At 38.7% G+C, this 23,490-nt stretch overlaps 1 protein-coding gene across 13 annotated transcripts in view; it reads right to left on the bottom strand.

The window, feature by feature from the left end:
- Nucleotides 1–23,490, bottom strand: part of NFIB (nuclear factor I B) — a 443,907-nt gene that overhangs the window by 96,732 nt on the left and 323,685 nt on the right. The window contains exon 1 of one of the 13 annotated variants that reach the window (XM_080668003.1): nucleotides 4,816–4,911. The exons of 11 other annotated variants lie outside the window; for them this stretch is intronic. In XM_080668003.1, the coding sequence (XP_080524129.1) occupies nucleotides 4,816–4,888 (73 nt within the window). In that variant the 5' untranslated portion in view covers nucleotides 4,889–4,911. Of the gene's footprint in view, nucleotides 1–4,815; nucleotides 4,912–23,490 lie in introns of those variants that run through there. One more of the 13 variants, XM_080668001.1, reaches the window with a different exon arrangement.

Here is a 23,490-nt window from a genome sequence, read left to right as displayed (position 1 = left end):
CATATACTAGGTTTTAATAAGAATTCCACTTACTAAAATGATCTGGCATTTACTGGCACACAACGGCAGCTTTCCCCTCATACTCCAAAACCTGTCCCGTCTCAGGAGGTAAAATGGCATACACTGGCTCCGCACGCATAGAGGAGGGCCCCTCAGGGAGAGGGCTAGAAAACACTTACTTTTCAGACTGTAAATTCTAACACTATTATCTACTCTTAACTCTTATGTCACCTTATATCGGTCACTTAATTCCAACTGCTGGAAAAGGAAGCAAGCAGGGAGTCGCACTTGGCAGAAAAGCCAAAAATGAACTGTTATTGTGGTTATCTTCAGAGAAGCAATTATTCAGACCACATCCAAAACCCTTCCAGTTCACTACCCAGGTCAAATTACTCCATATCCAAAGGTTTCATTTAACCACTTCCATCATTTGCCCAAGTCATGTGTGTGTGTGTGTGTGTGTGTGTGTGTGTACTTAATGTGTCATAGCTCTGCCCCTCACTAGTGTGATCTTGTGCAAAATTACTTAACTCTTAGAGCCTTGGGGTCTTGATTTTTAAAACTGTAATACTATCTATGTCATAGAATCATTGCCAAGATTTTATTATATAAGGCATCAAGCACTGGTTCTGCACAATCTGAAAGATAATATTAAACATAGAGGCCATGTTAAAAAAAATGATTCATAGTTTGAATTGACCAACTTTCAGGAAGAAAAGGAGAAAAGGGATGTGACAAAATCCTGTCCATCCCAAGACAAGCATCTAACTTGTCTGTGGTTAATCAACTGAACATAGACCCAGTGTGTGGCCTTCGGAGAAGTCCCACTGTCCCCAAAACAGACAAGTCATATTGCTATTGACAGGATCTCAGGAGCTATCATGCTCAAAAAGCAATAGATATCAGCCATCTGATAAAATTACCTTCAATAAGGCTTAAATATTTGAGGAAGAAGGCTGGTAAGGGTGGGGTTGTGAGTCACCCAGCACACTGGGTCTTCAGTCTAGAAAGAAGATTTTGATTCAGTAGAAAAATAAGGGAGGAGAATGGGTCTTGAAGGCAGCAGACCTAAACCAGTCCTCGTCATTCCCTCCACATTTCATTTTTGTCTTCCTTGATCTCAATCTCTTTTTTTTTCATTTCCTTGTTTATATCTTTCTGGCTTACTGCACATAATGTACATCTGAAATACATTTTGTATTCCATACTTATGACAATCTCATATTCCCATTCTTTAGGTTTAAGTGTGAATCAAGCATACAATATTTCTTCTTCTAGGAAAAAATATTAATAAAGCTATTTCTAAATTACTACTCAATAAATTCCTCCTCCCTTAGATTATAGATTCTCCAGAAACTTATTAGGAAAGGTTAACACCCCCACATGATGACCCTTACCAACTTTTCCTCAATACTTTTCTACACTCCTTATAAAAAAGCAGCCAATCTTTTATGGCTTTTCTAATATCTAAACTTTATGTAAGGAGTGACCGGGTTTCCGTAACGAGCCAATTTTATAGAAAATCCTAGATACTTCAGTGATTTAAATGGCTTATCCAAAGTTAAATGGCAACTATTAAAATACATGTCCTCTACATGGGCCACCCATTCAGACACATTGCCTCTTGGGTGGCTATGATGCAATCTTAAAATAATGCAAAGCCAAGTGATCTTTTAGTAGATTACATGTTTCTGAGAACTTGACCTTCCCTTAACTTCCCACCATTTACCAATACATTCAAAACATTTTTCACAAATTAAAAATAAAAAAACCTTTAGCTATTCTTTCTACCTACATTGGAAATAATAATTATTATCATTGAAGTCTTTACACCAACTGATGCTGTCAAGACAGGCCAACTCTAAATCAAATTTAGTTTAGATTCTCTCCACTAAACAAAGGACATTCTAATGTTTTACTTATAATCTGATGGAAGTCCAATAAAATGTTTGTCAAATATATAAGATAATAAATAATGACCTGCTAAATTTTTGTTACTGAGTATTAACTTTCTAGGGGGGATGAACTCACTTATCTGATGTGGGTGAATCATCAAAACTGTGAAAGATTTTTTGAAGGTTGTTAATGTAAGCATCGATTAAATGCAAATCCAGTTGCTGATGTTTGGAACATAATAGGATCTCCATAAATGAGTATTAAATTTCCATTTAATTTACAATAACAACCATTAAAAACATTGTTTAAAAAGGAAGAATACAAATTCTATGTCTCCTAGAAGCTCAGAGGCTACTCAAAGAGACAGAAATGTACAAATTAAAAAATATACTATGATAGGTACTATAAATGAGTATATACCAAGAGGGAACAATTGGTTCTTCCTAGGATGGATGGACAAGAACATGTCATAAAAGATATCAGTGGGAGGTGACCTTAGGAACAGGATCTTAAAAAAATGAACAGATCTCATATCTTTCAAGTACCTATCCCACTCTACCACCAGGGTGATCACTTAAAACCCAAAATTGATTAAGCTACTTCCCTGCTCAAAGTCATACATCTATCACAAATCCCAACAGGAAAAAAATTCAAATTTTTTAGTCCTTCAATCACCATGACTCGGCCCTTACCAACAGCTGGGTCCTACCTTAGCTTTTGGATGTCCCACTATCTCCCTAGTCTTTGCCCATGATGTCCCTTTTTTCCCTACCTGAAGTCCTCCCTTTCAGAGCACCTCCCTTTTAGAATCAGAACTTCATGAAGGCAGGGATGCTGCCTTCGCTGGTCCAAAGGCCCTAATCTTTGGTATGGTGCCTGGCACATTTGGTTGAGGAAGTCAAATGAATAGGAAACAACTGGTGTGTAAAGCATAGAAGTGCACCAAAAAGAAAGGCTGGGTGTGCCCCCTCTGTGCAGAAACATATGTCAGAAGTCAAACAGACAAGCCTTTGGTGATGAGGAAAGAGGAGAGAAGAAAAATTCCCAGGGCTAGGTCTCATGGTCTAATACAAGGTCCAATCTTCCTTGGAAGTAGGAGGGTTTCGATAATAGGATCTACCATGAGTCAGAAATTAATTTCTCATTCTCTCTTACAAAGGGAAGAGATGTTTGGTGGGGATCTAGAAAGCAGGGCCCCAGTGTGTGAGCAGGAGGACGAGAAGCTGTTCATGAACTTTACATAGAAGTGGCCTTTCTACTCCAAGATGAAACTTATTCCAGGAATTCATTTTACTCTCTGACACCATGACTTGAGTATCAACAGGAAAACTACAATTAAGAAGCATGATTTTAATTTATAGTCATTTTGGTGCAAAGAAGGAACGGAACAAACTTGTCAATTCCCTTCTGGCTCTAAAATTCTATGATTCTATAACAATCTAGCTTTTATATCCAGGGATATCAAAGAGTAAATGAAACCCACACTGTAACCTGTTAATCTACAGATAGCCTCTTGCTAGAACTAAAATTAGTCATCATGTGATAAAAGGCTCCTTTGTCATATTCCTGTGCTTTAAGCAGGTAAAGAAATAGCCCATTGTCAAGCAAAGAATATGGGATTTTTTTAAAGTCTTGGATTAGCCCCCTTCTTTCTCTCTAAAACATTAGTGATTATCAATATACTAAAATAGTACATTTTTATGAATTAAATAAACAAATAGCACACCATAAAGAATCACTTAAACAAGAGAAAAGTCAAGATGTAAGGAACAAAAACTTAAGGGAAGGGACACAGATGAACTTCATAATAGGACACAAGAAAGTAAGACAAAAACATTCACCTTTTTTATAGGAAATAGAGACAAAACTATTCCTCTCCTGTTGCACCTCACTCTTGGCTATTTACTTTCCACAATGACTGATTCCCTGAGATTTATACTAGTAGTGATTGGCTTTATGTAAAGCACTGTACAGCTTCGGTTTTAATGGAGGGCTGCTTCATCTGTTTGCGTGACACAAAACTATAGTTTTACAATATTTTCTTTTTCCTCTATTAAATGTTTATTAGAATAACACAAAGAGAACATGGGAAGACTAAGTGCTTTACTTGTCTCACATTCGTATATAAGTGTGCAGGAAAATGCTCTCTCTCAAACTCTGGCTCTCTCTTATCTCGCTGTCTCTTCCCTCTGCTGCTATTTCTGTTTCTCTGTCTCTTCTCAAAAGGACATTGCATTATATGACATCCACTTCATTGCAAAACTTGAATAAGCAGCTATCCATGGGAAGCAGCGACTCTGTCACTTTCTTCCTTTTGTTTTTGTTGTTGTTAATGTTGTTTTTTTCTGTCACTTTCTTGATGGAATCCGTGTTTTTGCTGAATCTGTAACCCTTTTCCTAAACCCAGATCTGAGCAGGAAGAGAAATCAAACCTTCTCTGAATACTTTTGGCACAACCATAATAATATTCTGGAGACATAGCTTCCTGCATATTTTTAATAATACCTTTTCATCTACATTATTTCCCATCGGAAGGCATGTTTGATAGAGCTAAATTCATCATTTTAAAGGATGCTGCAATGTTGAGGCTCCTTATAGATAAAGTAACTTAATTAACCAAAGAAAAACATGGAAAGGGAAAGCAGATAGATGTGTAATATATCCTCTATTTTCTATCCTTACATATTCCATCTAGATGATCTGTTATTGAACTTTCTTTTAAAGAGCCACCCTTTTTTTTTTTTTTTTTCTTAACAGGGAGATTTGGTTCAAAACATCACATCTCAAGGATTAAATAAGAATTTATTTGGGATCAAGACCACAGTTTGTCCACAAGGAATTAGCTAAAAAACATAGGCCACTAAAATTTAAAATTTAAAGAAAAAGCAAATCACATACGTGTAGGAGAGAAAATCGTACCTATCCAAGCCAGGGACGATGGACCAGCACAGATGAAAATACCCTGAACCAAACATGTGCAACTGCCCAACATCTCTGACCAGAGGGCTGCACTGCTTCACTAACTAGCACGCAAACCCCCACAAACGAAAGCAGGGAGAATCCTAGCTGACCTTTCTGGCCTGAGATTAAGTTCAATGACTCCCTACTGACCCAGGGATTGAGTGAACTAAAGGTCACGAGCAGAGTCATCTACATGTCTTGCTTTTAAAGCCGTTAGCCTATAGAATGCAAGGACCCCATCCCAGTCATTGTCCAGATTGCTAACTTTCTACAGTGTGTTTTCAATTAAGTAAATAAAATGTAGTAATTAAATCAAGATTGCGTAATATGTTTTTGATTTGTAATCTCATTTAAATTAATTAACTGACTCAATCCTTGTTTAGTTTTTAAACTGGCCTAGTTAGGAAAGAGTCCCTGGGAGCAAATCCAGTTTTCTATCTTTAAAAACAAGGCAAAGCAATCTGGCATACTTAAAAAAAATTTTTTAAATGCACCAGCAAAATATAAATACAGAGGCAAGAGTGTTAGTGTAGAGGAAGGAGGAGTTTTATGGCATGATTTTGACTAAAAAAAGAAAAAAATAGTTCTCGCACTAGAGAGAAATAAACCAAAACATTATTTATTCAAAACATTTCTTTTCCAATTTTATGAAGATTGCATGTTTGTTGGAAGCAAAACATTTCCAGCTGTACTTTAAGTTTCTGAAGAGAGCTGTAAGATTTATAATCTTTCATAAATGCTGCCCATATCTCATAATATTAAATGAACACGCCACTGCGTACTTTAAGGAATAATTTGCCAATGCGCTTTGCCACATGAAAACAATGAAATCCTGTCCAAAGACCAGCCAGATCCAGTAGGAAAAGATGAGATGAATGTTCTGTCTTTCCCATCTGGGAGACATTGTGGATTTCAGCTATAGTATGTAATATAAATTTTTTTCCTTGGAAACTAAGAAACCTGCATTTTATAGCAAGGTATGTAGTGCAAAGAGAATGTTGGTGAAATATGAATCTGGAAATGAAAACCAGAATGTCATCAGGCTCAAGAACATAATTATGGAGGCAAATTGAAAAATCAATGCAAAATTTCAACATAAACCAAATGCAATGTTTAGGATCCTGTTAGTCTCAAATTTTCTCTTAAAAAGAAAAGCATGGAAAAATAAATGCCCTTTTACTTCTAAAGTTCTGAACAGTACTTGTTACACTGCCTGAAACAGTCACTTACATATCTGCTTTGTTTTATCCAGGGGTCTTCATGCACTATTCTAAATCCTTTACATAACCCATTCCTGGGTACACAGGTCGTTCCTTATATCTCCCCAAAACTCAATATAATATTGGAGATCTAGATTAAAACCAGACACAAGACTTTCTAATTCTTCATTTGCCATCTTTCTTCTCAGGGAACGGGAAGGGTTTTCTCAAAAATGTGTGGAGAGTCAGAAACGCTAGGTTCTACTCAGCAACTACCAACTACTTGGACTCTGACCCTGAGGAAACCACTTCAGGCCTGAATCAGTTTTCATTGTGCCCAGTCACTTAAACCTGCATAAGAAAAGGTACGAGTTTTTAAGCCTTCGTCATTTCCCAAAAGGATTAAGATGGAAAAAAATAACTTCCTTCAGTAGCGAAAATATGCACAAGTATGTGTGAGGAAAAGCTAAGATATTTTTTAAGTATACCTTAAGGTTTAATCGTACCCCTCCTACCACCAGCAAAGAAAACCATCTAGTTGGTTCTCTGTTTTCACACTGTACTTCCCCTTGAAAATGCTAATGACATTGGTAATTAAGGGACTGGATTCGTGTCCAGCTCTCCTCGTAGATTGTAAAATCCATGGGGGCAGGATCCATGTTAGTCTTATTCACTGTCCAGCAGGATTCCTGGCCCATGTGCTCCGTCAGCCTTTGTTAACACATAAGCACAATCTAACAGTGAGCAAGACCTTGATGGCTGAAACCACTCATAACACGTCCTCGAATTATCCATAAATTGCCAGCAATGCCAATTATCACATATTCTATTTTTTTTTAAGTATCTGCAACCTCTCTATATAAATTTAGAAAGTGACTCCGTCATTGATCAAAAAGTCATATTCTTATTTTTTTCAGTGCTCATTTTAAGGCATGTCTGCCTTAAAATATTTTTTAAAAAAACAGATTTCTCCATTATGGTAGGTAAGAACATATTTTGCTAAATTCTTAAAATATGTATGTGAACATCAAAATGAGTTTAGAGAAAAGAAAGTGGGTGGGTTTTGCACATGCCCTATTAGTTATGCATATATAATTCACATAACTGTCCTTACTTTTTTGTTAAATCATGGCTCTTAAGTCAATGATATATCTATATAAAAATAAATCGTATTTTTAATCTAAGGTGCATAATAATAAGCAGAGTAATAGAGGAAGACAAAGATAATATACTATCTACCAAGTTAAAATAGATTTGTGTATCAGACATCCATTACTGGCTTTTGTTTTATCATAATATTGGAGGAAAAAAATCAGAGAAGTCACTTGATGAAACAGGAAGCTTGCTGATGTGGCAGATAATGGTATTAAATGTCCTCAGAGTTCCTTGATAAGTGGTTCAAAGAACTTCTGTTCCCATGTTTTCAGGGCAAAAGCTAATTTACCAGGAATAAAACTACTTGAATAATACATCATGTGAACTAACATTTTTGAAAAAGGATAAAATGAGGAAGCAAATGAGGAGATATCAACTTCCTCCTGCAAATTAAAACTATGCAAGAAAGGAAAGTAACTCAATTTAACTGATAAAATAAAACAACAAAAGAAATGGCTAACTCATATTTTTCCTTCTTTTTTAAAGAGGTCAAGATTATTCTAATATGTGAAATAATATATGTTTGAAAGAACTCTGAAAAGTTTACAACCCAACAGAAATATGAAGGTTTCTTATAATTTTATGGGGCAATATTCTTTCAAATGGTTGTTTTAAGGAGAAAGTTAAAAATACAGGTAATTTTAACCAAGTATGATAAAGAGCCTATTATAAAAGCCTACCATGAAATTCACTGTTCATTACTGTGGTTGTTTGGGAGATGAGAAAAAATGATGAGTGACATGTCCACTTGCTGCATCCATTTTAAAGGGGACCAGGAGCATAAGGATACAGAGCTGTGTACCATGTGCTCAAAATTCCTTCTATTTTGTCATTTTACTCAGTTTATCTTTAATAGAGATTCAAATAGACTCCTTATGATTCCAAAATCTCTAAGCTAAATCTAAAGAGTATGAAAGAGAACAAGTTTCTGCATAATGTCTCATCCATATGTCTTAACCCTCAAAGGTATCAAACCTATGTAATTTTATACATCAAATGTCTTCCAGATGTGACAAAATTTTAACACAGACCAACTTCAAGGTTTTTTTTTGTTTGTTACTGAAGACTCATCTCCCATGCTCATAGTGATTATTTCCACTGCACATAACATTATGCATGGCTAATGTTCCATTTTCTGAATTATTATACTGCCATTTCAAAACTGACATTGCCTTCCAGTCAAAAAACAAACTACACTTGCATACCCAACCTCCAAAAAGCACCAGAAACCACGTCATTATTTTCGAGCTGTAGACGGTGCTTGATTACAAGAACAGTTGAACTTCACCTTGTCCATGCTTGGTAGCTCTGAAAGATGGAAAAGAGGAGGAAGAGGTCGTCTGGAGTTCTTTGCCAGAGCTCACTGCCATCAAACTGAGCCTGTCACCTATTGTTTCTGGTTTTAAAGACTGATTCTAATTACAGAAGATCAAATCACCCTTGACATTTAATATATGTCAACATTTGAAAATTAACCAACAAGATCATTCATGGAGAATTTTCAAAACGCTTAACAATAATGCTATGATAAAAAAGACAAAATTTCTCGGTAGGATAAAAATAAAAAATTAGAGTCACTGGAAACCAGTAAGAAAAACTGGTAATGATAAGGTATTGGTTAATATAATGCAACCTTAATCCTTCCCCAAAAAAATCAATGCTTTGAACTTTATCTTAATTCCATCCCCCGACCCAAAATCAGGTTTGCTATGTAGTGTTAATTTGTCCTCAGAGCCATCCCTCACTCTACTTCTGCAAACTCCATTCCCAGCTCTGTTATCAACTGCCTTAAAGCTAGGTCCAGCCAATGGGAGGCACTGGAGGGAGTGTGGGGATTTGAAGGGCAGGAAGAAAAGAGAATGGGAGGTTTTTCTTCCCTTCTCTCATCTTTGACAGGTGTCTCCAAGCGATGGCTAGGTCTCCTTTGTGGTTCTAAGCTTCCAGTGAATGGTCCCTCTCTCTGTGGTCCACACCCCACTCAGGCAGGTCCAGCTCAAGGACTCTGGTAACACCACCTTCTCCCGTCATCCCACCCCCAGCCCTAGTTGTGGCAGCGCGTGGGGTGATGATAATGTTTGGGTTGCCTCACTACCATGTGGTTTTTCTACCTGCTCTAACATCATTGTTCCCCCTTACGAATTCCTATTGGACTCCAATAAGAGCTCTATTTTTCTGGAGACTGAGAGATATATATAATTTCTGAAGCTTGACATATCACTCTAAAATAAATACCAGGTAGTAAAGTTAACAATATCAGACTAAGTGTAATACCATTTAGAATATTCAGACTAAGTGTAATACCATTTAGAATATTAATACATTCCATCAGAAAGGATATATGAAAATATTTGTTATGATTCTCATTTGAATAGGTGGTAGTGAGAAAACATTTGCCTCAACTTAGTACTAAGTATGAAATACTATATCCGAAAGTCTTTTGTAATACACGATAGTGACATATAATAATAATCAAGGTTTAAAAAAGATTAATTACTTAGATTTTAAATGCTATGCTCTAAGTACATCTCTTCCAGGAGATCTTCTCATAATCCTAATCACAACCACCCAGCCACGTTAACCATTTCTTCTTTCCACTATCTCATAGTTAGTCTTTCTATCCAACTTTTAACAAGTTACATGATACATGGGGTTTTCTTTGTGCATTTGTGATTCTCCCACAAGCATGACTCTATGCCCCTTGACTGAATCAATTATGAGCCTCATTATTTTTATAGAACACTATACATTTATTTATATCTCATGGCACAAGCAACTTTGAGTTGCTTATAAGTTGCCTGAATAGCTAACAGTACCATGTGGAGATAATCAAAAGGTTGTCTTAAACGTATACCAATAATACAGCAACATAATAACAATACATACTTGAAAAGAGAAGTAATTTCAACAGTACTCTGTTTTCCCTAGGAAATAGCTCATAAGACCTCATTTGACAATCAGCATTTTCACATAGGAAAAGTCATAAAATACGAATAGACAAAAATATTTTCTTCTATCAAAACGGCATCCCCTAGGATGCTTTATTAGAACACTCCACAAAAAGGAGATAAAAATATTTATGTTTGCACGTAGAGGGAAGTATATAAACTCACAGTACCAAAACTTTCCAATCACAAGGGCAAGCAGTACGGATATGCTGGATGTTCTATAGTGTGCTAGCTAGATAACAGCCCCACTTGGAGGAAGTGACATCATGGAAAACATATAACATCGAGCCCCATGTTGCCAACTTCTCCTGATGAAACCTGAACAGGATGAGACCGGAGCCTGGTGGGGTGCGCTCAGTTGCTGGCTGCAGGCAGCACCACATCCCCGAGTCTCCTCTCAGTCACTTTAAACTCTCCAGTCCTCCAAAGGGTTATCTTCATGTTTTTTCAACATTATTGTCCTAGTTTGTGAGTGTTACCACCAAACATATATGGATATTATATCAACTGAAAACCATTGTTTAGAAAAAAATGTTAAAGCTGACCCTCAAATCTATTTTAGTCCACCCATGTCACTTCACGCAAAATTTGTAAATTTAATTCAATAATTTTTATTTTTAAAAAAAATAGGTTAAAGTCTCTTTAGACATGAAATGATCATGAAGTAAGTCTAGCAATAATTTCCACTTTTTGCATTTCCCCACCCCTCCCTTTTATTTCCAATGGGAAGATTATAGTGCGATAAATAAGCTGAGGCAAACTTCATACTAGGAGAGCAGGTAGACATATTGCACAGACATTAAAAACCGTAGGACTAGTCCTGAGAATACAAGATAGAGACAGTCCGTGAGATTCTGTAGTAATAGGGGTAAGAGGCAGGTAGCCTAATGCCAGATAGAAAATGACCCTAAATTTCAACCAGGTTTTTTACTATACCCATATTATTCTAAACTTAAACTTTCACTATAAGTTGCAGTCCAAAAAAAAAAAAATTATCCCCAGTTCTTACAATGTACTCTATCTCTATGTATGTGGATTCTATGATTTAAAAACTGTCACACAGGAACATATAACTCAGTTAGAGTCAATATAAAACAAGTGAAATTAAATTATATACAACATACTAAGCAGATAACTGAAATTATGACAGCTATAATTGGCCCAGAAATAGGTTTCAAGAGACACCTCCCTAGTAATGGGCTCCTTGAACAAAGAAGAACTAATCTCCAACTTCAAACAATGTATTTGAAGTTTTGATTGGAAGTCAATAGATACAACATACCCATCCACTTACAAATATCACAGAAAATACATTAGAACAAAATAACATTACAATAGTTTATAAGCAAATGACTTTTTAAATACCGAAGGTGGGTTCTCACACCTCAACCCAGCTCACTCTCACTCCTCTCTGCTTCTCTCGTGGAAAGATTAAATCTCTTCGTGATAAATATCCCCTATGTTTCTCCACAGTGTGCTCTGCCTGGTGTCTCTCTGCCCAAGAATTATACTGAAACTATTACGTTACTTCACAAGACCCTTCAACTCCTGGAAGAGGTGAAGGACTTCAGGTTTAACTGACCTAAAGCAGAATTGAAACCAGCCAACAACCACAGCAAGGCTGGATGTTACAAGGTCAACACCAACCTGCAATGCTGTCACCTCTTCAGAGGAGCACAGCCCTTCTCCCTTCTGTTGAAGAAATGAAATAAAGAGCAACTTGAAAGAAAATGACACTTGTCATTTTGCTTCTTGTTGGCAAAATATCTGCATTTTTAGCAAACTCTATATCTAAGCAATGCTTTCAAGTTTTTTGCTTGAAAATATAAACTATAAATGAGAATTCTTGTATTGTGCTCCTGTGTCATTCTCATTTATTTAGGCTTGTTTACTCGGTGACAATATTACTAACTGCAAGGAAGTCAGGGTTCCAGACCCAACTGGGGTACAAAAGTTAGGTTTTTCCCATCTGGGTCCCAAGCCACAGCTTCCTGCTCACATGAGGCTCCCATTCACGGTGACCTGTGCCTTTCTAAAGGGACAACATAGCTCAGCTTTCTTTTCCCTGAGCAGGAATCCTCTGTAGTGCCACGGATGTGCATGTCACACCATGAAAACCAACACAAAAGGGGGAAAAGAGGCCAGGAATCCAGTGAGGGCACTTGAAAGAAGAGGGAGGAGGCACTTAAGAAAACAGTTTTTAAAATTTCTTTTGAAAAAAGCAACTAACAACAAAACAATAACTGAACATTCTCTATTAATATCATCCAGCAATTACCAAAACTTAATAAATTAGCTGACATAATCCTATCAACTGGTAGAGAGCAGCACCTATCTCCTCACTCCACTCTCCCTGCTAAAAGTGCTTCTAAAGGATGGATGCTTTCTTTCTCTGCTGTTTTACCTCATTTTCAGTTCACCTGTTTACCTGGATTTGTTTTCAGCTTAACATCCATTAAGCATTAAGACACAACAAGAGGTGCAGTGATGATGAGATAACGCCTCAAGGCCATTACTCTTCCCATGAGACTGACAGGAAGGATCTATGATAAGTGGAAGATAGCTTCCTTTACTTGGGTTAAAGGGAAGAAATATGAACCCACTCTAGAACTTTGACAATCAAAGAGAGAACTTTAAAACACCACGCATTTATATTTTGCCGAACTTTTCGTATTTCCCATTAGAAGGCAAAGTCTCTGATAAACTTTGGGGCATTTCTGATTTTTCAGCTAGTCTGGAAGGAGATGTCTGTTCAAGGGAGGGAATGCTGGGTGCTTGGATAGCCTATAGCTCTACACCAAGATAGGCCACCTCTAACCACAAAGTAAACAATAGTAATTAAGAACAAGTTAATGATGTCACCTCCCCAGGGAACATGTCCTCCAAGGCTCCTTGAAACAGGAGGAAGGTTAGTAGCAATTTTAGTACCAGTTCTCCTATTCCCACTTAAAAAAAAAAAATAGGGCCTAAATTTATCACCCTCACCCTCAGAACTATGGAGTCACTAAGTAAAAACCTTAAAAAGAAATCAGAAGACTTGAGTAAGTTTTTTCTTAGGTAGTTTATATAACAGAGAAACTTTGATCTTTAGCATCTTAATCTGTTCAAAGTTTGTTGTCAATCTCATGAAATGTTTCAAGTTTAAGAATTGTAAAGAGCTATAAGATGTTTACATGAATTATTTAATTCAGAACTGTGAGGGAATTTTTCATTAGTCTTCATTAACAATCAAGATGACTGATAGTTTGGGCCCAATCAATCAATACTTTGCAAAATCCATGTCAGAGATGTTGGAACAACTGGATGCTGACAGTCAGTCTCTTTCTTACCTCCCATTTGTGCTAAGTGATAAAGGTAGTAACAATACCTTTACAATTTTCAAAACCGTTTCACCTACATTATTTTGCAATCCTAGCAGAGGTTGCGCTTTATCCTCATTCTTTACCATGGCTGGGGAAGAATGGAGCTTGATAACATGCAGAGAGTAACAGGAAACCTTGATTTGTTTCTCGCAGTTCCCCTACTGACTTCCTCTGTGGCCTCTGGGATGTCACTTAACCTCTCTCACACTCAATAGCCTATCTCAAACAACCTATAATAAAACTTTTTCATTTCCAGCCCACTGGGGCATTAGAACAATGAATCTGATAGGATGTCTCTAACACACTTTGGTCTCTATAGGGGAGGTTGCCATAAAAATAAAGGCATCGTTGTTATTATTCTAATTGACTTATTTGCAAATGGAGCCTATTGATGGAGCCCAACCCTCAGATACAGAAAACAAAATTCTGCCAGTCCTCTAGAGTACAATTGCCTCCTGGCAATTACACCCATAACCACATTTCCTTATTACTGTTATAAAAGACTATGGTTGAAGGGGAGGCAAAGGGGGAGTTTAGTGGGGAAAATACGCTTTTTCTTTTCAATGGAAGATGCTGAAGTTGCAAATTTGGAACCCAAGGCTAGAGGTAAACTCTGACAGAGCATGGTTCCAAATTAGTGTCGTGTTTGTTACTCGTGTCAGAAAGACAGAGGTATCCCTGAGGCTGCGGCACTGCAGCAAATTTTGAAAATAATTTGGAGAGGGGAGATGGCAAAATTACAAGGTAATCTGGGCCAAACACGAGGAATGCTATAAAACAATGACCAGAAAAAGTTCAAGGCTGTACCATCCTTACCAACAAAGATGCCATATCACAAGGTGTAAAAGGCACAAAGAACAATTAAATTGAGCTTAGGAAGAAAATGCCATGGACAATTTCACATAAAAAGCCAAAAGGGAATATGGGGGTTACATAGACCTTTCCTTGAGTCTATGGAAGAGCAGACCATGTCCCCTCTATTGATGCCAGCAGCCATGGGAATCAGTAGGTGGTTCAGTTTTGGGCACTTTAAGAGCTCCATATCCCTTAAGTGGAATTTTTTCAAGGTGAAGAAGAAAATTGCTTTGTGTTATGACATTTAGAGACACTGAACTTTCCTTTTATGAGCAACATCACCAGGCCCAACATCCTGCACACGTCCAAGGAGGATCATTCACAGCGTGGGCTACAGGGAGGGTGCCCCCTGGAGTTGTTAGTACACAACCTGTGGTAGCTCTATGTGTCCTGAAAAAAACCTTTAAAAAAAAATCTTAAAACTTAGGGTTCAAAAAGAGACAATCATTTGGATAAAGTTTCACATAGTATTAGTTTTTAAAAATTTCAATCATTTAAAAAGTGTTTGTGGTTATTCTTTTTGGATTATATACAATCTGAAGACATGAATTAAGCTCCAAAAAGATCATTTGAAGGAGACAAGGGACAAGTTGCCATATGGTGACAATAAATGCCACTTGCCCTATTTTGATGTTATAATCAGTGACACATTCAGTCCCAAAACTGTAGTGAGTATCCCAGTCCTTCCAGGTGCTTGATAGAAATTCAGATTCCCTGCCCTCCCCGCTGTGGCTGAGAACCCTATAGAAGTGCTGGGGTCAAGACAGTGGCACTTTCAACAGGCACCCCGGGTGACTCCCTTGTGAATTGTTCTCAGACTGTGTTTACAAGGATGCTAGTTTGCAGACACAAAACTGGAAAGCAAAAAGGAGCGTGTGGCTATAGAGTCCTAAAAAAACAAACAACATGCAGTGTTTAAGCCAAGACCAATGTCCACTTTTCTCACTCTCCCTGCCATGCAACAGGATTCAGCTTCAGCCAAAAATCACATGTGTACAGTGAATCCTAAAAAGCACACTAACTCCAAATCCACATCGAACCATGCTGAACTCTATCACACTTCACAGAGCTTTAAATAGAATTCTACTAGAATCATCAGCCCCCGGCCGCCAATGGATTCTTTGGGTTCTGTTGCTTTATCCAAGTGATCCAAAGTGACCCCAGATCCTATTAGCTGCCTGTTCACTTGCACACTTTTCTCCAAGTCGAACACAGAAGGATGAAAAAGAAAACACAAATATTGGCATAGGTGACTTGAGGTTGCTTGACCTTTCTGAAGGAAGGTTTCTGGCAATCGTGTCTTGGCAGCTCCCTGGAAGGCAAGGCCAGGACACAAAGAGGAAGACAGGAAGCCGGGAGCTGGCCATGTGTCCTTGGCAGGCAGCAGCGAGGCAGGGTGAACCACCTCATCCCTGCCAAACCAGAAACAGTGGGGAAAGCCCAGCTAATTGGCAAGTCGCAGCCGGCTGCAGTGCACATCCTCTGCTTTAAATGCCTGATAAAGTGTGATGGTGTGCCAGACCCTAATCTACTTACACATGATCCAGCTTTACTTTCGGAAACTTCATTGGCTCCTGCTTGTGCTTCCTGGAGGAAGTGGCGAAGCGGCACCTTAGGATGGCAAGGGCTGGCGAGGTCACACAGAGGTGCACGGGGGTCACTCTGCTGTCGGAAAGGGCCAGATACATTGGTACTTTGCTTTTGACTAACAATGTTCCACTTGTTTGTTTATTTTCCTTCAGAGGAAACTGAAGTCAACATTGCATACTGAGTACGAATATACTCAATGCATGTTCCAGGCATTTAAAAAACTTAGCCAAAGCCTTTAAGATACCCCAAGAGAGGACAGATCTGCACCGGGGTTGCAGTCAGCTAGTCAGCTATAGTTTTTATTTACGTGTTAGTTGGCTCAACCATATTTTCTAATATAATCTGATGTACTAGCATACTAGTAATATCACCACTTTCTGTGTCTTTTCCTGCTAAACTGAGGAGTCACACAGGGAGACAGGGAGCAAATAAATTGCTCCTCGCCGCTGCTATAACGTTGAATCCAGGGACCAGGAGGGAGCATAATTTCCCCCCTAGGGAAATGGCTGAGGCTTGGTAAGAGCAATTAAAGGGGTGTGTGCAGTGGTTGGGCACATTTCCGTTTATTTTCTGTGAAATGGTTCTCTAAAACTCACACTAAAAATTCAAGGGGTTTCTGCTTCTTTAAATATAGTAGCCAATGGTGGCATTAGATGGAGGGAAAAAATGCACATTTCCTCCACAGAACTAGAAGAGAGCACAAATGAACATAATCCATTGTTTTCTGCCAGTTTCTTAAGGTCTACAGAATAGTCATCCTTTAAGCAGCCCAAGGTCCCTGTATGATCACATCTGTTGTAGTGAAGTTATGCGGGGGAGTAAAACTCAATACTCTCTGATCACTATTTTCAATGCGTAAGTAATTCACATGCCCAACACCAGCTCTCAGAGTCTGTAAGTTTAGATGTGTCCTAACTCCAAACTTACTATTTCAATCAGCTCCCTCTTGCCTTGACCTTCCCAGACTCTGCTTAGCTGACTTTTGACACTAAGAACCCCTAACTTTGAAAAATCGCCCTTTCCTTTTCCTTTAGGGCACCACTCCTTCCTGGTTCTAAGCCTTCCTTTTTGGGGTTGCTTTCCAGCCTCTATGGCTCTCTCCTTCTCATCTATCACCCTTCCATGTTGGTGATCCCTGAGACAACCTACCCAAGTGATCCTCATCATTGTCATCTTATGCTCCCCCGGAGTGAACCCACCCAGCTCCGTGTTTTCAAATATAACACATTTGTAGAGGATTCCATGTCGACATCTAGCCCTAACCTCTCATTGTATCTGCAAAACCCTGTGATATTGTAGTGCAATCCCTGCACACTCTGAGTTGCTAGTGCACTACTTCCCCCGCCCGCCCCCCAACACACACACACATATACTCCAGCTATACCTCAATTAATGGAACCCATATCCACTCAGCTTCCCATGCAGAAAACAAGCAGCTGGCAACACCGTCTCCCTAAAGCCTCACATTTGGTTGTTGGCCTAGCCACTACCTTTCATGTCCATTCCCTCATCTCTATGTCAAAGGCTGCTAAAGCCCTTGTCGAGCCTTCATGTCTCATCTGACAACAGCTTCAGCCTCCTCAGGCCAATAGGAATCATTCTTCACAATGAAGCCAGACTCCATCGTCAGCACTGTCACCAGGAAACATAACACTTCACCCCTTAAAACACTTTGATGGCTCCCTATTGCTCAGAACAACCCAAAACCTCCTTAGTACAGCACTCAAGGCTCTTCATTAGCTGGCCCAGCCTAGCCTCAGATCTCACTACAGCCACTGGAAAAGTCATAATTGTTAGTCCCTCTCATATCCAGCCCCAATTTTCCATACCTTAGCTCTAGCCCACTTCTTGAAATCCCTAGAATACATTGTACAATCGCAGGTCTCTATGCCTTTGCCCATACGGTTTCTATTCCTGGAGCATCACTTCTCCCGTGCTATTCAAACTCCTAACTCATCTACTAAAGCCCCTGAATTTTATCCATCTTCTCTGAGTTTTACTTACTGCCACCTAAGGAGGCACCCCTTAGGCCCACAACTCCTCACTCACACCTCCGATATGGGAATTTAACATTACATTATGCTTGGTTGCTTATATGTTGCTTCTCTCCATAAGACAGTGACTGCCTCATATCACAATTTAACCTGAATAATTCTGGGAATGCATTTAAGCTGCAGAAAGGATGTCATCTTGGGTATTCTATCCATAAAAAAAAACCTGAGAAAAAGAGCATTAATTTACCAAAGAAAGACAAAACAATCTAAAAGAAGATTCATAATGGGCTGTGAGTTTATACAGTTAATTAACACTCAATATTCTGATTCTGACTAGATTCTTACTAGATTTATCCATATATTTATTTTAAAGACAAACAACATAACTGAACATCTACAAGATACCATGTATCATCCCTGGAACTCAGTCTACAATAGTGAAAAACACATGATTTGCCCCTGGTCCTCATGCGGCTTATAGTTTAATTGCACTACTCTGACTTTAACAAGTAAAATGGGCTCTGTTTAAAATGTATAAATAAGCAGTATCCACAAGTATTACATCTTGAAAATAAGATTGACATGCTACATACACAGAGTCTTAATAGTGCAACTAAGTGTTTTTGGTTTGATTTTTGTGTTTAACAAGTAAATTGCCAGAGAGAATAACAGCCACAGCAAAGGCACTGTTTAGCTGTGACAAGCAGAATGAGTAAAGGTGATATGATGCAAAATAGCTATTGCACCAGAAAATAAGAAGACCACAGATTAATGAGGCCAGCCTTTAAAACTCTCTGACCTCTGCCATCTCTCTGGCTCACTGAAAGAGATCTATGGACCAGCTTTGGGAGCTGAACAGTCTAATACAATTTAAGATTGAAAATTACTTTGTGGGCACACTCCATAGATTGAATGGTGAAGAAGCGAGACTAAATGAAGGACTAAAAAGGAGTCATGAGGGGAAAAAATATCACAAGAATGGTTTTCTATTGTGAAAATCCATCATGAAGAGGGAAAAGGGGCTAATTTGTAAAACCATCACCAAAACAAAGTTTCTAAATAGAGATAGAGAGAAATATGAGTTGAAACCCTTTTGTATTAAAAACAAAACAAAAACACCCTAACTGGTTTGGCTCAGTGGATAGAGCATCGGCCTGTGGACTGAAAGGTCCCAGGTTCAATTCCGGTCAAGGGCATGTACCTTGGTTGTGGGCACATCCCCAGTAGGAGGTGTGCAGGAGGCAGCTGATCGATGTTTCTCTCTCATCGATGTTTCTAACTCTCTCCCTCTCCCTTCCTCTCTGTAAAAAATCAATAAAATATATATATTTTAAAAAACTATCCAGACATATGCCATTTATATGCTTTTCTCTAATAAATATGAGAAATGTGTAAACCAATATATGTAAAGAAATATCATGAAATGTGATACCATATTCCTCACGGAAAAACAACCACCTCCTTTTCACAATGTCAGTTACAACCAAATTTAGCTTTAAAACTCTATGGCCTGTCCCACGGTGGCGGTTAGCTGAAAGGGGTCTATTGACTAGCTTTGTGCACAGAACAGTTGAATGCTACTTTAGATAGAAAATTATTTCTTTCACTCTATACGAATAATTATCACGGCGATCACACAATTATTATAATTATATCTGTAAGAACTGTTATTGGGAATTTATCTCTGAAACAGTCTCATGCATTGCAGGGGACATTTATCTTTTTTTAATGATCACCAACACAAGTGTCTTTTTGTAGCTACATAAGTGATTTTACCTCTTTCTATTAATATCCCCTTGCAGGCTTTCAAAGCCGGAGGAGACAGCCCCACGTTCCCCCTCTAAAGCAATTGTTTCAGCTAAGCCAGGCCTGTGGCTGTACTTCCTCATCACCACAACATAACATTCACAATGTGCTTTCCTAAATGGATGGAACACCCCCCAAAAAGCCCCTCAAATCTGTGTTTCATAAACTGTACTCTAAGAGAAGTAGCAATAAAGTTTATTACAGACCTAAAGTATCTGCATAAACCCGGTTAATTGAAAAGTGGGTGGAGAAGGCTGCCAAATTAAATGTTTACATTAGCACAGCTGTATTGTAAAAACATTCTGCCCCCTGTGCTTTGTAATTATAAGATATTTCTGGACTGTGTATCTCTACAAAGTTAATCTGCGCTGCCAAGAGAGTCCTGGCACGGGCGCAGCTCAGCAGCCGAGCCGCGGGCAGGGCCTGAAATGGTAGCCAAGCGGCCTAGATGCCGCCACGCTCACCAGGCAGGGCCGAGACTGCCCAGGCCCAGCCAGACACTGGATCCCACCTAAGATGAGCTCAACTTTCCTCAAAAAGCTGTTTGAAAAACTAACTACAACGCAAGATCATAATAGGACAAGTTAGGGAGTGAAACAAGGGGTCTTTTCTGAAATGCCACTCACCTCGACATTGCAGTTAGGCCCCGGTCCACCATGCTTTCTGCTAATGGAAGAAGCTCTTTTAATCTTGTAGAAAAGTAAAATAAAATAATAATAAACGGACCGTACGGAAATGTACTGCAAAGAAGCCTGAGCAAAATCTGAGCAAAGCCAACAGTTTCCCATTTGCATTGCCATAATTTTGACATGGACTCTGAGTCTTTATCAAAGCAACATGAATGGATACAAAATGAAAACAACAACAAAATAATAATTTTCTTCCTTCTCTTTCCTTAAGAATCTACACTTCTCTTATATCACTAAAACACTGGTAATATATATATATATATATATTATATATATTTAAAAACTGTTTAAACCCTCCTATGGCAAGCACCCATAACACAAAACCTACCTAAATGAAAACTGAGATCAAAGAATAGTCTCTGAAAGTTCCAAGGATTGAACAAAAGGTGTGTGTGTCGGGGTGGGTGGGGGGGTGGGGGGGAACTTCATGAAACTATAGACATACCGATTTGCTCATAGTAGGAGCATACAGAACACATGAAAAATTAAGGAAAAATGCTTCAGAAGTGCACCTAAATCTCTCATACTGTTTATTGTTTCTGTCCCTTTTTTTCTCTATTAAACTTGTCCTAACTAACATGCTATGTCCACAGCTGCCAAGTATTACATAATGAGATCACTGGATTTTTTCTCTTCGCGGCTGTCCACTAGTTTAAGCTCAGGTTGAGAGACATGAGGCCTGGTGCACCATCCTGTAATCACTATTGGCCGTGATTACTGTTCCGTAATGCTAAGCTTCAACTGAATCCAACATTGCCTCAGCCCAGAGATAATTCAGAGGTGAAAGATGAATTCCATAATGCTGACACAGACTGGTGGCATTCATTAGACTCAGAGCGCTTATTCACTAAATGCCAGTCTTTCTATATTTAATTACATGTCCACACACTCAGCACAGCCACACCAATAATTTTTAATTTTTTTAAATCTCCATCATTATAAAGTCTAATATCTCTTGAAAGGTTTAATTTGAATACTGTCTCTTGTCCACTATCCACCTAAAAACATATATATATATATATATATATATATATACACACACACACACACACACACACACACACACACACACACATCTATCCAAGAAATATATATAAATACGTTAATATATATATATCCTCTTCTTGGACTTTTTCAAGGCAGAAAGATTTCTCAACATTATGATTCTGCACAAAAGACATTCAGGGACTTTCAGCCTTTGTTTAATTAGTTATCAGCAGGGTCAAAGTCACATAGCTGTATAACTACAAGCCACTCTTAGCAAAAGTTGGTGTGTTCAGAAAGAATCTCCAGTTCACTCTTAATTACTAATGCTTTTAAACCTTGCACTAATTATTTTTTTTTTTACTTTCATGAGATTTTATGGTTTGATACTGCTTCTTCTTCCTTGAGAATTCCCAAATCCTAAAATTATCATCCGTTCCATCAACAGAGGAATTGAGTAAATGTTGATTGATAACCAACTAGTGCAAAGAGACTTGGTGCAATTATATACAAAACTAGGGGATTAAGACAAAAGCCTTTAAAAAAATTAAAATATAGTTTCGGATTCCGTGTGTTTCTTGTTTCTTACATTGGCCATTTTGGGTGCATATTGCCAAGTGGGTATATTTTATATCCCCAACTAGAATACAAGTCTCTGGGAGTCAAGCACTTTATGTCTTGCTGAGAGCACAAGAAAGGGCAATACATATCAAAGTGATTCCTATACCTGCAAGGAGCCTAGTGAAAATAAATGTGATTAGTTGAGTGAAAGTACCTCCTACATCAGCTTAAAATGGGACCACATCCTTCTCTTCATCGGCCAGTAATAAAATAATAGTAAGGCTAACAGTATTTGACATGTGTACATGTTCAACTGTGTTCTCAATACTACACACAGATTGCATCCTCACAATAAAACTATGGGGTAGGTATTATTATTATTATTATTATTATTATTATTATTATCCCCATTTTCAAATGAGAAGACTTGCTCAAGGCTATTCTGCTAATAAGTTGAGACAGAGAGGAATTAAACTCAAGGAAATCTGACTCTAGAGTCCCATCTAAATTTGCAGTTTTCTCAAATTACAGGTGTTACCATTAGACATACACACACACACTCACACACGCGGAGATAGAGGAAGGGAGTGAGAGAAGGAGAGAGAGACAGAGACAGAGAGAGAACGAGAGCGAGAGCGAGAGCGAGAGCGAGAGAGAGAAAGAGAGAGAGAGAGAGATCAGATAGAGGTTATTCCTCTACAATTACAGGATTCTTTGGTCAACTAGCCTAACTTTTTGACACATAACTTCGCAATTCTCCTGGAGGAAGCCTCCATTGAGCTCGGCGGCTGATTGTGGTGAGTTTATACTGTGGTTTGGTAATGTGCACAAGCCGGGAGGAGGAGGAGGCCAGAAACCCCTTTCTGCCCATGGCAGGCCACAAATTGAGGACTGAGTCAGTGCACTCAGTTAAAGGCAAAGGGCCGGCTCAGCATGAGCAGCTCAGCCCATGATAACATGTGAGCACCAGACACCCTTTTCAAAGCCACTGCCCTCTTCATTCCCCACAAACCTCCTAATCTCTCACCAAAGTCCCAAGACTTCACCACAGGATCAAGTAATTCCCCCTCTAAGCCACACCTCACAAATAACAGTCTGATTTCTTCCTATGTGCCGTTTTTCCCCATGAGTGCTACTGAACCAGTCTTAGCTGTACTTAACCAGGGTTTAAGGTCTGATCCTTTTCTACTGATACAACATGGCTGCACAGAAGAACCAGTTTCCACTGCCACCTGATAGATCTACCAACACCACTTCTACCACTCCCTCCTACCCAGGTGAATGAGACTCAAGGAAAGAGCAGAAGGTCAAAATATGTCCTTGCTTCAACGTAGGTGGTTAGTTACAACACAGAGCACAGCATGATCCCATGCATGAGGCCAAGTGCCTCAGCATGATGACTCAACTTGAAAAGTTGGCCAGTTGCACACAATGGCCAAAGTCTAAGTGGAAAGATTATTTCCCTTTTCCCCAAATAGCTTTATGCCCCCCAC

Source organism: Plecotus auritus, assembly GCF_963455305.1.
Source record: "Plecotus auritus genome assembly, chromosome: 5".
NCBI lineage: Eukaryota > Metazoa > Chordata > Mammalia > Chiroptera > Vespertilionidae > Plecotus > Plecotus auritus.
This window is presented reverse-complemented; position numbering and strand designations above follow the sequence as displayed.